The 11,615-nt window shown below is 35.5% G+C and overlaps 1 protein-coding gene across 3 annotated transcripts in view; it reads left to right on the top strand.

Annotated features, from left to right (window-relative positions):
• The window catches only part of LOC107667258 (low-density lipoprotein receptor-related protein 1B), a 42,776-nt gene extending 38,188 nt beyond the window's left edge, over positions 1–4,588 (top strand). For all 3 annotated transcript variants that reach the window (XM_016458881.1, XM_016458880.1, XM_016458882.1), the window contains 4 exons: positions 1,247–1,480; positions 3,248–3,539; positions 3,651–3,765; positions 4,500–4,588. In XM_016458881.1, the coding sequence (XP_016314367.1) occupies positions 1,247–1,480; positions 3,248–3,539; positions 3,651–3,765; positions 4,500–4,541 (683 nt within the window). In that variant the 3' untranslated portion in view covers positions 4,542–4,588. The remainder of the gene's footprint in view (positions 1–1,246; positions 1,481–3,247; positions 3,540–3,650; positions 3,766–4,499) is intronic.
• Positions 4,589–11,615: the final 7,027 nt, after the last annotated feature.

The raw sequence follows: 11,615 nt of genomic DNA, 5'->3' as shown, positions 1-11,615 counted from the left end.
TGTGTGTGTGTGGGGAGGGAGACGCAGTTAGAGTTCTCCTCTTACGCTCCCACACCCCTCACTGTAGCTTTCACTGAAGAAGCCGTGCAGCACAGACTCGCTCGCCGCTCCTCAGCCTGACTCTACTACTGCTCTGTTTTTGCACAGTATGTAGTGTGCGTGTTGTATATGGTGCGTGAATGTCCTGTATATTTGAAATGCCCGGATCACCTAATACATTTGCCAAAATGCACCCTACACAACAAAGTACACTGCGCTTAGTACTGTATCCCACAATGTGTTCGATTTGGCCTTACTTTTCCAGTCTCATGAATACACCATAGTGATTGCATAATTATTATTAACGAAATTTGATTTGTCTGACAAAAGGTAATTTCACATAGTTGAATTAAAATATTTAAATGTTAATCTGATTCGGTTTTTTTTTTTACTTATTTTTCTTTATTGTATGTTGTTTTTTATATTTAAATTAAATTGAATTTAATTCTATGTACATTATTTCTCTTTTTTTTATTTTTGTAGTTTTTTTATCATCTTTGTCTATCTTTAAATTTTTGTGCATTTCTTTTTTCATGTTTTACTTTTGCATTTTTATTATTTATTTATTTTATTTTTTTGTCTATATTATCTTTCATTTAAACTTTACTCTATCGTATTTGGTTAACTTTTTATTTTATTTTTTAATAAAATATATTTTTTTATTTAATATATTTTGTTTTTTTTGTTTTTTTTTCTCAATCTGTTTCTTTTTATTTTCACTTTTTCTTTGTTTTCTTTTATTTGTTTGTAACTGTTTTCTTTCTTTTACTTGTAATTTGATCTAATTTAATTTACTTTATTTTATGCATGTATTTATTTACTTATTTCTATCGTATTCTATCACTTATTTTTGTATGCATGTATTTCTTAATTCATTTATTATCTTTTTCCATTTCTTAACTTATTTTATATTCTTTATAAATAAGATAAAAAAAATTAATATAAAATAACAAACATAGATATTGTTATTTCTATGTTTATATAAATATTTCATATTAATATATAGTAAATTATATAAATATTAACAAACAAAACATTTATCTATTTATTTTTTTATCATTTGTTTTTTTTTTTTAGGTTTCACTGTGTAATCTAGTGTGTTAGTCTGAACACAGGTGGCATCTCTGTGCCAGAGTGAACTGAACAAGGTAGAATAACAGTAGTGTATGTAACATCTGACTTTGTCTGCTTTTCTGTTCCTGACCAGGAACCAATGTCTGTTCTGAAAACAACGGGGGCTGCAGTCACCTGTGTCTGCCGTATCCAGGTGGACGCTCGTGTCGCTGTGCGCAGGACTACCTCTCTGTGAACAAAACCAAATGTGTTTCCAACCTCAAGTGTCCCGCGGGCAGTAAAGCATGCAGAGACAGCCTCACGTGCATCCCTGCGGCCAAGTTCTGCGACCAGATCCCAGACTGCCAGGACGGCTCGGATGAGGAGTGTGAGTGATTCTTCATTCTTCTGCATGACTGTTATTCTCCAATTTCTATTTTGCAATATTATAGATTAGTTTATAGACTCACTGCAACAGTGCTAATGTGTCCCGAGCTGCTAGGCAGTTTCTAGGCTGCTGTTAGTACATTGCCAGAAAGTTGCTTGAGCGTTCTTGTTGGTTGCAAAGGTGTTCTAGGTGGTTTCTAGGGCATTGCTAGGAGGGTTTCTTTAGATTATCTGACAGGCAGAACCTTTTATGTCTTAAAAGAATAGTTCACCAAAAAATGAAAATCTGCTGAAAATGTACTCACCCTCAGGTCATCCAAGATGTAGATGAGTTTGTTTCTTCATCAAATTTGGAGAAATGTAGCATTACATCACTTGCTCAGCAATGAATCCTCTGTAGTAAATGGGTGCCGTCAGAATGAGTCCAAACAGCTGATAAAAACATCACGATAATCCACACCACTCCAGTCCATCAATGTCTTATGAAGCAAAAAGCTGCGTGTTTGTAAAAAAACAAATCCATCATTAAAGGATAGTTCACACAAAAATTACAATTCTGTCATAAAATAATCCATGTGACATCAGGGGTTCAACCGTAATTTTACGAAGGTACGAGAGTAATTTGTGCGCAAAAGAAAAAAAAAAAAAAACGACTTTATTCAACAATTCGTCTCCTCCACGTCACCCTGTAGCGCCATTTTGGAGAATATCCGCTGGACGTAAACCGTGTCAGCTGTTCGGTGTCAGCTGCGTCACACGGATACGCCGTTTTCGTTCAGATCAAATCACAACAACGTAGGAAACAGATCCGGCGTGACGCAGATCATTTATTATATCATTTTGAAAATGCTTATTTTGAGTGGAAGCAGAAACGGGCTGTTTTCGTGCATGTCTCTTTAAATGCAAATGAGCTACTGCTCTCCGCCCCTTTTCCAGAATAGCGCTGTGCCTTTACAGCTCATACCTCAGATACTCTGGTAAAAACATCAGTTTGGTTTTGATTAGCCTCTTCATGTCTATCACGCAGAAATCATGTGTTTTAAACCATATTAGTTTAAACTTCTGTTTACGGTTTTCTGAGCACACAGAAAGCAGCTGCGCACATCATGCGAGTAATAAAACGAAGTTCTCTTTCATGTCTTATTGCGCATAAACTATCAAATACACACACGTTTGTTAAAAACGCATTAGTTACAACACAGTCGGTTATGTCTGTGAAGGTAAACCGCTGGGAAAGAAATTGCATTTTTATATTAGATCTGTGTATTAAGTGAAAGCGGCGTAATATTCAGTACCTACTGCTATCTGTTTGGAAAAAAAGGAACAAGCAGGTTTTTATTATTATAGGGTGGTTGTGTACACACTGCCAACACGCATGTATGTTCAAACAACATGTAAAAGTGAATTTTGCATAATGGGTGCCTTTTTAAAGCATTTTTAAATGCAAACTGTTGCTTTTGGCTAAAATACCATAGTCCATAATCAATACTACCGCTTCCTTCAGTGGAAAAACTCCATCCCCTGTTGTCCTCCCACATATTTGTTTAGAGCTGTTTAGGAACGTTTTGGCTTGTAAACTGCATATTTCTCACCTGTTTGAGACCAGATGAATTTTTCACATTTCGTCTTAATGATGGATTTGTTTCTTACAAACAGGCAGCTTTTCACTTCTTCACAAGACGTTAACTGATGGACTGGAGTGCTGTGGATTATTGTGGTGTTTTTATCAGCTGTTTGAACTCCTAAATAATGTGCTGCTTGTTGACAGGTGGCAGTGGGAAAATCAAACCAGGTGTCAAATCCAAATCTGGACCTGACACTGCACAATCAGACCGTCTGCCTGCCTTGGGCTCTGCTGACGGCAGCAAGTCGTGTGAGGCGGAGCGCTGCAGTAGTCACGGGACGTGTGTGAGTGTGGAGGGTGAGCCGGTGTGTGAGTGTGAGGAGGGATACAGCGGGGATCTGTGTCAGAACGCCGCCTCCAGCAGCACTGCGCTCGCGCTCACACTCACCTTTCTCTTCGGAGGTGCTCTGATGGCCGCCGTCGTCCTCAAGAGGAGGTTCATCATTTCTTAATTATAATAGATGTTGATTTTATTAAGCACATACTTGTATATCATGTATATCATAATCAATATTTATTATATAAATATAATAATTTATATTTGCAGAAGGGCACAAGCAGTGAGGGAAGAGGCCACTGAAAAAGAAACGCTTGTGACTGACGTGGAAGAGCGCACAACCTACTCTCAAAACTTTGCTAATGAGTTGTACGATCCTGAAGAGGTACGATGAGGTTTCTATAATTTTTCTATACTAGTTACATGTATATATTTATATGTATGACATTCTTTTAGAGAACAAAAGGAGATGTTTTAAAGAATGTTTACACGGCTGTTTTGCATACAGTACAATAACAGTAAATGGTGTGGGATTCTTTTTATGTTGTTTTTTTTCTGATAAATAGACTATGATCCACAAATAAATGAGAAATTTACAAAAATTAAACCTTCACAAATAAATGGGTAAGATTTGCGAGTTGAATGTGTAAATATTGTAAATATTTATTTTTAAATCTAATTAGATTTTTGTGGAAGTAACATTTTTTTTGGATCTCATTCTATTTGTTTTTGCAAATAAAAAAATACATACAATATTTGTAAACGTTAAATTTTTTTATGAGTCTCATCTTAATTGTGAATGCATTTTTTGTGAATCTTTTTACTTTTATAAAAGCCTAATAATATCTTTATCCAGAAATGTGGAACATTTATTCTTTATTTTATTTTTAATTTTTTTCCCGTACAAATATTTTGTGCATTTTTACCCTGTACTTTCATTGTATGGAAAAGAGCAGCCTGGATATTCTGCTAAACCTCTCCTTTTGTATCCCACATAGGAAAAATGGTCATAGAGCTTGGGAATGATGAAAAATCATTATTTGTAAAGTAGACTTCAGAATTGTTTCTCTTACATTAATTCAGAATTTAATCTTATGACTCTTTTTCTCTTTCCTGTAGGCTTCGATTACTCCAGCCATTACCACCCCTGTTGTCAGCTAATGCTTTTTTTTTCTTTTTTTTTGGTCTAATAAAAAAAATTATAATATTGCAAGAAATATGGTGTGGTTCACTTTTTTTATTTCAATAAAAAAAAAATAATAATTAACTACCATTTCATGTTATTTTTTAACATTGCAAAGTCCAATGTCAAGAAAAGAGCTTGTTGCATATAAACTTGCCACAGATGTCGAAACAGCAGGTACTTGAGATCATTCTCAAGAAATATTTACACAGTATTTCACAAAGGAAACCGCAGGGTTAATGCCAGAACAGAAACCTAATGGGATTGTGAAACCAAAGAGAGTCTAGTTTTTATTGGAAGTCTCAATTAAAGCAATTATAATTAATTATAGCCTGAAACTACATGTATTTTTATATGCAAGAAGCAGATCTGCAGTCCTGTGTCCTATTTTTGTGTCCATCACACATTTACAAATGTAGTTTTACAGTCTTTCTCATTTTATAGTTGTATGTTTCCTATAACTCTTAAGTTCAAAGCTTCGAGGTCTTTATTGCTTGGTCATTTGAGTTGCTTCTTTAAATAACCTGCTGCTCCTCCTTGGGCTTCAGTCTCCTCCTGTGCACAACACAAAGTCTTGTTTGGTTATGCAAACCCAGGCCTACTTTCAATACTTTCTCTTTTCTACAACCCATCCCCCCATTTGAAACATGAACCAGTACCTGAACAAGAGGAAGAGGCTCGCTTGTGTGAATCAGTCTTTGTACCATCAGAGTTTGTGGAACAAAATTCAAATGTGACACATTTGGTTTAAACCCCTCGTTTGCGTCTACAGATATCAGAAGGATCCCAGCGTAAAGAACAAGTGTACGGTTTATTTTTAATGGCATCCCTGATTGTGTCAGGATTGATCGGAGCATTTTGTTTTGTAAACGAGGCACCGTGTCATGGAGAGTTCACTAAGAAACATTTGTTGAAAGATGAAGCGGTACTATATCTGACTGCTGCTGCATCACAAACCTAAAGTTAATGATTTCATAATGCTTTGTCTGGAAATAGCAGTTTTGTTTTTGATCATGTTGTCAAAAGCTCACATGCAGTAGCGAGGGGGCATTCATACGTTTCCCGTGCAATGACGTTAGCCAATCATAACTGGCTGATTACTGACAAGCCTTAAAGGACACACCCCTTAAAGCAGGTAGTTTTAGAGAGGGGGTCAGAATGAGGGTTGAAAATATTTGTTTCATATTTTTTTGTCAAAATAACTTCATTAACATTATAAGTAAACCTCAAGGAACATATTAAAATAAAAATATCCATGTCATGACTCCTTTAAAAATAATAATAAAAATAAGATGGAAATTATTACATTTACAACTGCATAAAGCAGAGAATAATCCAATATAAAGTAAAACAAATATGTGTTTCTATCAAAAGAATCTTACGTCCAAACGGATCTTGCAACTTGATCAGAGGCGAGGACTTTAGATTCTGTGAGTGAGCAAAAAGATTCCCTTTTACTTCAACCGAGGCTAAATGAATGTGTGAATCGGTTCTACGGAATTAATCGTTCACGAATCGGACGTTACTTAACACTTGCTGAGATTAACCTATTTATATAGGCACATTTTACATTAGCTACCCCTTAAAAAATATATATTTTTTAACACGTTTTGAGATGGTTGTAGCATGTCATTGTAGCAGTAGATTTAGCGTACTAGAGCTGTCAAAAGCGGTCCGAATGATTCGATTTGGACTCCGTAAATTGAGTTTGAGAACCAGGAATAAGGTCACAGTTCTGTGTCCCGTTTTGTATTGTGCAATGTGTCTCTCTCTCTATACCTACGGTGACCAAGAAGTGCTAAACAAATCACAATTCTGAAAACAAAATAACAAATTACAAACGCAAATGCAAGTCTAAAAAACAAAATAATTCAGAAAACACAACAACAATTCAGAAAACATTATAACAAGTCAGAAAACACAATGACAAATTCGAAAACAAAATAACAAGTCAGAAAACACAACGACAAATCCGAAAACAAATTAACAAGTCAGAAAACACAACGACAAATCAGACAAACCGGAAGAGGTAGGTGTAGTTTGAGACAGCGCCATTGGTTTGGGATTACTCACCGCTGACTGGTCTGTCAATCAACGTATACAGGAAGAACCAGCCGAAGAACAGCAGAGTCGTGGTAGAAAGTTCGGAGATGGTATTAAAGTAGCTCAGTTTAAATGTATTGTATGAATTGCTCTTACTATGGAATAAAAAATACAGAGTGTATATTTACATTTAGTTAAAAGTAGCTGTAAAACATCAGGTCCAGTAGCACAGATGGATAAGCACGTGTAGTTGGCTTTTTGACGCGATCGACTCGGGTTCGATCCTGCCTTTTGCCGAACTTTTTTTCCTCCCTTTTCAAATCTCGTATTAGCAATGGATTCTATTTACACGAAGTGAAAATAGCAGTATTTTTAGCAATATGCTATTTACACTATGTTAAAATAGCAGGATTTAATATAACTCCGACTGGATTCGTCTGAAAGAAGAAAGTCATATACACCTAGGATGACTTGAGGGTGAGTAATATATGGGCTAATTTCATTTTTGGGTGAACTAACCCTTTAACCGATAAACACATGAAGCATGTTATTTTCTACTTTTTGATTATTTCCTTAATTTTTATTGAAAATAAATGCCTTTACGATGTGATACGAGATTTGAAAAGGGAGAAAAAAAAAGTTCGGCAAAAGGCGGGATCGAACCCGGGTCGATCGCGTTAAAAAGCCAACTACACGCACTTATTCAGCTGCGCCACTGGAGCTGATGATTTCCAACCACTTTTAACTAAATGTTAATAGACACCCCGTATGTTTTATTCCATAGTAAGGGCAATTCATACAATACATTTAAACTGAGCTACTTTAATACCATCTCCGAACTTTCTACCACGACTCTGCTGTTCTTCAGCTGGTTCTTCCTGTATACGTTGATTGACAGATGTCTCGTCCAGTCAGCGGTGAGTAATCCCAAACCAATGCTGTCTCAAACTATACCTACCTCTTCTGGTTTGTATGATGATTTGTCGTTGTGTTTTCTGACTTGTTATAATGTCTTCTGAATTGTTGTTGCGTTTGTAATTTGTTATTTTGTTTTCAGAATTGTGATTTGTTTTGCACTTCTCTAACCCCGTACTATACCGTTTCCATCCAAACATACAATAGATTTAAGAATTAATTAACATCAGCTCACCTGCTGATACATACTGTGTGTTTTATGGTTGTTAAAATCAATTAACCGATGTATGTATGTACATTTTAAGCTACTCCATAAAAAAATACGTTTTTAAACACGTTTTGAGATGATTGTGCCATATTATTGCAGCAGTATTATAGATTCGGCGTAAAAATTGAGTATTTTCTTTTTAATTTTGAACTGTCGCTGACAAACATTGACTGAATCATTCATGAGCAAACGAGTCAGTGATCCAGTCTCAGTCCTAAGATTATGAGAGGATAACAACTTAATTATTGCAGTCTCTTCATTTTATTTAACTATAAAACATACGAGTATGTAATTTTTGCCCACCGTAGCCTACTCACGTGGCTTTATTAGGCGTTGCTGGCGTTGAACGAGAGAGAACGGGACGCTCGCGGAAGTGTGTGATCGTTTATTGGGCGTCACGGCACCCGTATGGCACATCCTACACTGATTTAAATGTCGTCAAACTATTACTCCAGTGCTATCGTCATCTGGCCCTTATTTGTCCTGTAAGCTGAGCGTTCACTCCTCCTTGGCCATGTGTTACCTGACAGGAGTTTGGTTTCACTGAGTGTTGTGGTGAATGGGTGGGTCTCTTTTCTGCTTGGGAACATTGCTTTATTGTTTCTGTCTCAATGCATTCATCTGTTCTAAAGCCATCTCTGTCACCATCTTTTCCTCTTTTGAACACAGGTAAACCCCTACAGTTTTGCATTCCAGTCATAGTTCTGAATGTATGTTTGTCAGTTTTCACATGGAAAATGGTGAGTAGACTAGATGTAAACGTGTACTCTATTTCGGTAGTTCTTTTGCCTTAGGGAGGCATTTGTCTGAGTATTTTAAGGGTGCACCTTAAGTCTGTAAGCTGGCATCAAATGCACAGGCTGCCTGAACGCTTTCATTGCCAGTTAGGCTAACTGTTTTGTTGGGGCTTGTGTGTTTCAGATGTCTTCATCATGTGTTATTTTGTACCGTACATTCATTTGCTTGGAGAACTTGCTTTAAAAGAACTATACATTTGCCTGTGTTAAGTGATAACGCTTATGTTCATTTAGTATTTCTAAAGAATTAGTTTGTATTTTATTTTAGATTTTTTTGTTTCTTGAAACCATGTGTCATTTGGTAAACTGTGCTGTCCATTGAAAACATATGTCTATATTTAGGGTCCATCACATGCAAATGTGTGAATGTGACATACATATGAGAAAAGTGACACATTTTTATGCTAAAAACTGTTGAATGAAGTAAGATTTTTAGAATTTATTTACATCTAAAATTGTGTAAACGATATACTCTATGCACATACATACAGTACATACTTTTAGGATCAGAAAGATTTGTTTCAAAATAAATATTTTTCTAAAATAAATATTTGAAATTGAAATATACAAATATTTGTCAAATAATTATTTTTTGAATTTAAAATATTTATGTTAATATTTATTGTATTTTTAATTGTTATATTTATTTTAATATTTATAATAATTATATATTTTATAACTTTATATAATGTTTATTTAAATATGTTAATAGTTTGTTTGTTTATATGTTATTGTTTATTTCATATAAATATTTATTTCAAAAGATAAATATTTTTATTCTGCAAGGATGCATTAAATTGATAAAGACATTTATAATATTTCAGAAGATTTTATTTTAATTATTTTACATCACATTTTAAAATATATTAAAAGTTATTTTAAACTGTAACTGTAATTCACAATATTTCTGTTTTTATTCTGTTTTATCAGATGCCTTTTGGAAACATTAAAAAACCTATAAGTGATTGTAAATCATTGATGTCTATTAATTCAGCTTATGCATTACCCCTAAACTGAGGAAAATTGTCACTGCACCACTTTTTTTTTTTTTTAAAAAAGGCATATTTCTACAGACTTACAATATTTCTGCTTTCTTCTAATTACATTAGAAAACAGAGATCCTGAAAACCAACTATATGTAATTGCCTAGAGCCCAGATTTTGTAAAAGTGGCACATCTTACCCCACTCTCCACAACCTTGTTGTCTCTGCCTGATTTGCTCAGAGTCTCTGTTCTTCAAACAGCATGTGTTTATGTAGTTTGCGTGTGTTTTCTTGTTGTACTTCAGAGCTTCAGCATGTCTGTTCCTGCCAGTGATGATGGTGGTGTGTCTCGCCATCTGATTGCATGTGCCGATATAATATGCAAATATGGTAGATGTGTGCTGGTGGACTTGAAGCCCACCTGTGAGTGTAAGCTGGGCTACATTGGAGACACCTGTAACGAAACAATCAATGACGCTCTGTCTGTGCCGCTCACCCTCGGCGTCCTGGCTTTCATCATTGGCTTTATCATCCTGCTCTTTGGGATGGCTTTTTTCCAGCAAAGGCAAAAGGCGAAGAAGAGGTGAGACTGAGATCCTTTTTTTTATAATTTAAATCAGGATTACATTAAAAATGCAGTTCATGCATACAGTGGAATGAATACACCTGTTTTTAATTTGGTCAATGTGAATAAATAAAAGAAAAAGCATAAACAATAAAAGTATCATGATGAGAAGTATATCATCTAGATAGATATCATATAGACAGTTTTGTTTCTTCATCAGATTTGGAGAAATGTAGCATTAAATGACTTGCTCACCAGTTTATCCTCTGCAGTGAATGGGTGCCGTCAGAATGAGAGTCCAAACAGCTGATAAAAACATCACGATACTCCACACCACTCCAGTCCATCAATGAATGCCTTGTGAAGTAAAAAGCTGAGAGTTTGTAAGAAGCAAATCCATCGTTAAAGCATTTTTAACTTCAAACCATTGCTTCTGGCTTCCTCCAGCGAAAAAAAAAAAAGTAATTTTATCTGAATCAGGTGAGAAATATGCACAGATGAACAAAAACAGTCCAAAACAGCTCTAAACAAATATGTTGGTGGATTTTGAGAACAACAGGAGATTTCACTGGAGGAAGCGTTATGGATTATAAACTCATATTTTGGCCAGAAGCGATGGTTTAAAGTTCAAATGTCTTAATGATGGATTTGTTTCATCCAAACATGCAGCTTTTCTTTTCACAGGCCATTAACTGATGGACTGGAGTGGTGTGGATTACTTGTGGATTATCGTGATGTTTTTATCAGCTGTTTGGACTCTCATTCTGACGGCACCCGTTCACTGCAGAGCATCCATTGGTGAACAAGTGATGCAATGCTACATTTCTCCAAATCTGATGAAGAAAGAACTCCTCTACATCTCAGATGGCCTGAGGATGAGTAGATTTTCAACAAATTTTCATTTTTGGGTGAACTACTCCTTTAAAGTGTGTGTACTCGCATGCATTCAAAGTGTAAGGAAAATAATTTATTAATTTTTACTTAAAGGTTACACCATGACAGATTTACAGTTTTTAAATTTGCAGTATAATTACGTGAAATGTTATAACGTTTATTCCAAACTTTAACTTAAAGGTGTCATATGATGCGATTTCAATTTTTCCTTTCTCTTTGGAGTGTTACAAGCTCTTGGTGCATAAAGAAGATCTGTAAAGTTGCAAAGACTAAAGTCTCAAAACCAAAGAGATATTCTTTATAAAAGTTCAGAGTTAACCACGCCTACCTAAAACGGCTCGTTCTAACACGCCCCCACATATCTACGTCACTATGTGGGAAGATTTGCATAACTCCGCCCAAATGTTCACGCAAAGAAAGAAGGTGTAACTTTTATTCTCGCTGTAGTATTGTTGCTGCCGCCGCCATGTCGTGAAGACGCTGTGCGTTTCGTTGTGAAAGCAAAACTACTGTGTTTGGTTCCAAAAGAGGACGATATCCGCTTCGTCATGCCTAGAGCTGATCCGTGCTGGTCGCTGAGGAAATAC

Source organism: Sinocyclocheilus anshuiensis, unplaced genomic scaffold (genome assembly GCF_001515605.1).
Source record: "Sinocyclocheilus anshuiensis isolate Anshui unplaced genomic scaffold, SAMN03320099.WGS_v1.1 scaffold952, whole genome shotgun sequence".
NCBI lineage: Eukaryota > Metazoa > Chordata > Actinopteri > Cypriniformes > Cyprinidae > Sinocyclocheilus > Sinocyclocheilus anshuiensis.
Note: the sequence above shows the minus strand (reverse complement) of the source record. Positions and strands in the feature narration are given on the sequence as shown.